The sequence below is a fragment of the Petaurus breviceps genome, unplaced genomic scaffold, assembly GCF_028583685.1.
Source record: "Petaurus breviceps papuanus isolate PSGF00001 unplaced genomic scaffold, PetGlider_PUasm1.0 229, whole genome shotgun sequence".
Classification (NCBI taxonomy): Eukaryota; Metazoa; Chordata; class Mammalia; order Diprotodontia; family Petauridae; genus Petaurus; species Petaurus breviceps.
This window is the reverse complement of record NW_027185903.1, coordinates 4314248-4320247: the sequence shown is the minus strand read 5'-3', so window position 1 is coordinate 4320247 and position 6000 is coordinate 4314248. Positions and strand designations below refer to the sequence as shown.

General features: G+C 34.3%; 1 protein-coding gene across 1 annotated transcript in view; it reads right to left on the bottom strand.

Moving 5' to 3' along the window:
• Window positions 1-237: 237 nt before the first annotated feature.
• Window positions 238-6000, bottom strand: part of BRIX1 (biogenesis of ribosomes BRX1) — a 55945-nt gene continuing 50182 nt past the window's right edge. The window contains exons 5-11 of the mRNA XM_069096114.1: window positions 3342-3412; window positions 2970-3019; window positions 2795-2868; window positions 2623-2673; window positions 2132-2233; window positions 987-1115; window positions 238-696 (exon numbers count right to left, since the gene is read on the bottom strand). Of these exons, the coding sequence (XP_068952215.1) occupies window positions 424-696; window positions 987-1115; window positions 2132-2233; window positions 2623-2673; window positions 2795-2868; window positions 2970-3019; window positions 3342-3412 (750 nt within the window). The 3' untranslated portion in view covers window positions 238-423. The remainder of the gene's footprint in view (window positions 697-986; window positions 1116-2131; window positions 2234-2622; window positions 2674-2794; window positions 2869-2969; window positions 3020-3341; window positions 3413-6000) is intronic.

Genomic DNA, 6000 nt, shown 5'->3' with positions numbered 1-6000 from the left:
CATGGCACATAATAAGCACTTAATAAATGTCAGCTGAGTAACTGATAGTTAAGTACTTTTAGCTCAATAAAATGTGTTTGAATCTTAAGCCAGATTTAAAACACTAAAGAATATTGCCTTAATAGTGCTATGCAATTAAATCCTTTGAAAACACTTTTTAAACACTTTTAGTTGCTACTAAATTATTAATTCTGAATTACCAAAACACATCACAGAAAAATAAATGTCACCTTCAACTCTCCTGGCATTTTATTTTATTGAAAAAATGCGATGACCAAAATAATCTTCTATTAAACACTTTTGGCCCAAGATCTGTTTATCAGTCCACTAAACAAGTATCAAAGTCCTGGATAACAAAAGAGTATTTACATATTGGATGCAAAATAAATACAAAATAATGGAAAACATTTGTTTTCCACAGATTTATTCTGCTTTCTTAGTCTTCAAAGCCTTCTGCTTCATTTTTCTTTGTCTTTTGTATATCTTTTTCTTTCTTGTTTTCAAACTGACTTTGGGCTCTGGTTTCACAAACAGTATTTCCACTGGCTTTTCTTCAGCTGGCGTCATAAAGACATCATCAGTAGGATCTTCTGGAATAATTGTTCTATCTTCTTTCTTCTTGAGCCTCTGTACATCTTTGACTTGTTGTTTCTCCCTGTATTTTGCGGCTGTGGTCATCCTCACTATACGTCGATGCTAGAAACAGAATGAAAAGTATAGGGCTAAAATAAGAGAATTTTGGAATTTGAATAAGACAATTATGGACAACAATTTCTTTCACCCAAAATAAAAGATCATTATGTTGCACAAAAGACCAAGCAGAAACTATTTTATCCAATTAAAATTAATTTTACAACTTTTATCATAAAAACAGCTAAATAACTACTTTACAGAATAGATCAAATACCAATTATCTCAAAGAATTCACTGAAATACAGCTCTAATATGACAAGAATCATTAAAAGTAAATCCCAAACCCAGCTTACCATATTGGGTGACTGGTAGTGTGGATTTTCATATAAAGTTGGCCCCCCAAAACTGCCTTGGAAAATCTTTATGAGATTTAAAACAAAACGAGGTCCAATTTCTACGAGAGCAGCATCTTCTTCTATGATCTATAATAAAAGAAAGATACTTCTCAACTTGTTTCTAACATGGTTAGAGTTACATCACAATTGTGTCCAGGACAATTATGACCAAATTTTCTTTCGTTACATTTGGGTATGACATCTAACAAATGAGAGGCAGCATGATAGAGTAGGTTAAGAGCTGGCACTGAAGCCAGAAAGAAGTAGTCAAGACCTGTATCTGACACCGATTATAGAACTCTGAACAAGTCATTTAAGTTTTCAGGGTCCCTACTCACCACCACACAGGTAACATTCTGAATTGTATACATCTCTTGTATACAGTGACAAGGCAGGCAACTCTAAAACCATTAGGAACACGTATCAGCATAATTATCAACCACAATTCCAGAGAACAAATGAGACATACTAACATCTGCTGATACTTGAAGGTTTTAGAGTACAGAATGAGACAAATACACACATATACATATATACACATGCATGTGTGTATATATGCATATATGTACGTGCATGTATATGTACACTGGCTTTTTCTCCCAAAGAAGTCACGTGTTACCATATGAACTGGTAATAATATGTATAAGAGCTGACAATTATATAGCCCTTTACAATTATAAAACTCATTATATACATAATTTTAATTAATCCGTACAAAAATCTTCTGAGACAGTATAAGTACTGTACTTATTTACAAATTGTGAAAATGAAGCTCAGAGGGGTTAAATGACTTGCCCAACATTACTAAATTGCTAACTATGGACCTGGAGGCCTCTCATCACTGAACTGAAGTCTCCTCATTTGTAAAACAGGTTGGTGGGGGAGGTAAGGAGTAGTTTGAGGTTCAACTAGACCTCCAAAGTTCTTTCTAACAATAAATCTACCATATATCAAATTGGGACGTGGAACCTGGCACTTCTAACTCAAAATCTAAGTGCTCTTCCCAATAAACCAAGCTAACTTACAAGTAACTTCCTGTAAAACTTCCAGTTTTACAATATACTTTTGAGCACCTTAAAAAAAAAAACTTTTAATTAGCTTACCTGATAGTTACGAAACCAGATCCTATTGTCCATGATGGTGAAGGTGAACACATGGTCAACAAATGGTTGGCTCTTGGGATGGTATTGTGGAGTACAAAAAATCTATTGAAGAAATACATGCATATATACATAAATATACATATAATATATGCATTGGTCTAATTAAAATTTCCATCGTTTATATCTGCTATGTCAAAAGCTAGGTCTAACATATGCGTTAAAAATAAACACATTCTCCTCTTTAACTGCACAAGTGGGAGACTATAAGTATGAAATATTATATACACTGTCAGTTGAAATTGATGTCTTGGTTGGTTTTCCAGAACTGTTTCATTTTTATTTTAATCTTTGAATTCATAAGTGTGGGGAAAGGAGGGAGTGGTAAAGCTTCCTAAATGGATGTGATATAAAATCCAAAAACATAAACTTTTTTTTAAAGAAACTCAATTTGTAGCATGCTTCTATAAATGTGAGAACTTCTAAAGATTTACCTGAATAAGGAGTTCTTTTATCAAAGAATAATGTGGAGATTCATCAAAAGTCTACAAAAGCAACATAACATTATTATTGGCCAACAGATAACAGTTTAACAATAATCACATTAAAATATGCTATATGGAATTTTTTTCAAAATCAGATGTCATACAAAAATACAGAACTTACAGGATCAAAAGACAGAAGAGGACGTGAGCCTCTCAAACAGTTTCCAGTCATCTTTAATTCAGCCAAAGTATGAACTGCAATGGATTTTGAAACAACAGATATAGGTTTGTTATAGCTAATCCAAAAATATTTTAAACAACATATTAGAAAAGGATTCACCATTGTATCAACTTACTGTTTTGAACTAAGAACTTAGCTGATGGCCCCTGAGGTGAGTTTGAAAGCCTAAAAACATTAAAGAGATTATATAAGGAATTAGGAAAAAAATACAAAGAGCTCACTAAACAAATGAGGCTAAGAGAAATAAAATGCATTTTTAATATCCTATATTAAAAACAGTTTATCTTTAGTGGTTATTTTTTTTAGGAAAAAAAAACACAAATCTTTCATTTTTATGGAAAACTTCACAAAAATTAAAACAGTACCTATGAGTCAAACAAATGGCTTGAAATTTAAACTTCTACACACAAGTACACATTTCTATAGTATGTGCACCACAGGTACTTTAAGTTGAACAATTCCAACGTTTAATGGTAATATATCTTACCACATATAGAGATCTTGTTTTTTCTTGGCTTCAAAATAGATACATTTATTGCAATTCTTTATTTCACAGACCTAAATAAAATAATGGGAAACAAAGCTCTAAAAACTGACCCAAATAATCTAGCAAATTTGGCAAGAATTCTTTTCATAAATGTTCAGGAGATGTGAAAATGAGGCAGTCATTTGATATCAATCAACAAGTACATAATATGTGCCAGGTGGTGGGGATGCAAAGACAAAAATTAACTTACATTCTGTTGGAGGGCAACATAATTTATGCCCAAATAACTATGAATAATTACAAAGGTGTAGGGAGGGGGATGCATAACATCAGGAAAGACCTCGTGAAGTAGCTGAACTTAGAAGGAAGTAAGGGATTTCTAACAGCTCTGTACAGGTGAGGGGGGTGCACATTCCAGGTGAAGAAGTAGGTGGGGGTAAGTGGTCTATGTAAAATTAAAAGCCAAAAAATGTACTACCTTGTGTAAAGAACAGCAAGAAGGTTAATCAGGCTGGACTGTTGCAGTACAAAAGCAAACAAATCTTAAAAAGGACTATAGTAGAGAGAAGGGAAAACTGGGAACTAGAACAGGGTTCAAACCTGGTTCTTTTCTTAGGATTAATCTTGAAAATTAACCAGATGCTCTATCTACCTTCTCATTCCTTTCTTTTCTCACAAGCTAACAACTCCTCTCCTCTCCTCTCATATGGAGATAGCTGCCTTCTGCTTTAGCTCTAGCTTTCTGAAGTGATAAACTTAAACACGAATGCCCAGGAATCTCTGGTTCTGTTTCCAAACCACAAAAACAATGAAAATGAAAAGGGAAAAGATGCCTCAAGGCTATAATACATTCACATACTTCTTTCTGGTCAAAGTATAGTCAGGACGGAGGGGTCCAAAATCAGAGTAAGTGGCAGAAGAGGAATCAGTCTGAAGTTGTTCCCTGCTGTACGGTACAACCTAAATAGCACCATCACCCCCTTACACAAAGTAGAGACAAAGGTCATGAAGACAGTTAAATTTTGTTACTTCTAGTAATGAATGAGGTAGATACGCTGTTCTCTGTTGCCATTTATGTTGTTTTTCTTGACTTCAAATCCTAAAATTGCCATTCAGATACCTTTCTTTCCAGTGCATGCCTGGCTTGGCTTCAGCTCTCTTGCCACTTTCTGGGAGAAGTCTTTTCTGACCTTGAGATCATGCTCTCCCTACTCCAATTACACTGTAGTTATAAAACTATCTAACTATTCTATTTTCTCAATATAATGTTAAGTTCCTTGAGGGTGGAATCTGTTTTTTCATTTTGCCATTGTATCACCAATGCACTGCACATAATAAATGCTTGTTGAATTGCATTAAACATTAAGATAAAGACTAAAAACTTTAAATTATGCTACATTTCTAGAAATGTAGCTTAGCAAAACTCTTAATTTATGAAAGATATCTGAATATAATCTACCTCAGAATGACACTAAAATATTTCCTCAGATTTTAGAGAACCAAAGAAGCAATCTAAACTAGATTCTGAGTATGGCACAGGGCACTTATTAACAAACTCTTACTTTAAATATCTTGTCTTTAAAATGATCACAGTGGATTTCTTAGATTATACTTTCAATTACATAATGTGGCCTCAAAACACATGCTACAAATAAATGAATCCTCCCCAAGGTCAACAGAGATTAACAATTTAAGAAAAGGTATATCAATACTAAAAGATCACTTGGAAGTAAATCCTAAAACATGTCACTTGTCAGTTAAAAAATTTAATACTCTTAATAATTTATTAGTTTCAAGGAATGTTGTATAAAAGCAGCTGGACAGTGCAATGGATAGAACACTAGGCCTAGAGTCAGGAAGACCTAAATTATAGGCAGGCCCCAGACACTTATCAGCTGTGTGACTCTTGGCAAGACAGAACTTCTACCTTAGTTTCCTAAACTGTAAAATGGGGATAATCTCCCAGGGGTGTTTTGAGGATAAAATGAGATAATAATTGTAAAGTGTTTAGCACAATGTCTTATACACAATAAGCACTTAATGAAAGCTTGTTTACTTCCTTCCAGTAACTATCCAGTAAGTATTCAAAACACCTACACACCAAGTACACAGCACTGTCTTAGGTTATGTAGGGAACAGGATTTTATAATTTAGCTGGAAGACAAGTTTAAAATACAAGTGATAAGAAAAATGGTTAAAAAAATTACATACAAGGGCTAAATTACGTGCTAGAGACTAAATGCTCTAAGAGTCTAGAAAGGAAAATGAGGGTCAGAATAATCCAGGATAACCTCGTGGATGTGGGCCTTTACCCTGGAACTTGGAGAAGAAGGCCATTTTGAGGGTGGGAGAAACAATGCAAGTAAGAGGTTCATGTGAACAAAAGTAGTGTGCAAGGCAAATCTTGTGTCATGTTTAAAAGACAGTGAGAAACCTGCTTGACTAAAGAAGACCATATGTTTGGGAGTTAAGAGAAAGGCTGGATAGGCAAGACAAGCCTGGAAAGCTACTCGAGTACCTTGCCAGATACTTGGTAAAATTAAGCACTACAGTAAGGTAAGGGATAAGGAAGACATTAGGGATTTATTAGTATGGCAAACTCCCAGGTGAGAAAACTCCTACCAATGCAGGTTGGTACCTTCTTCCTGATGATCTCAGA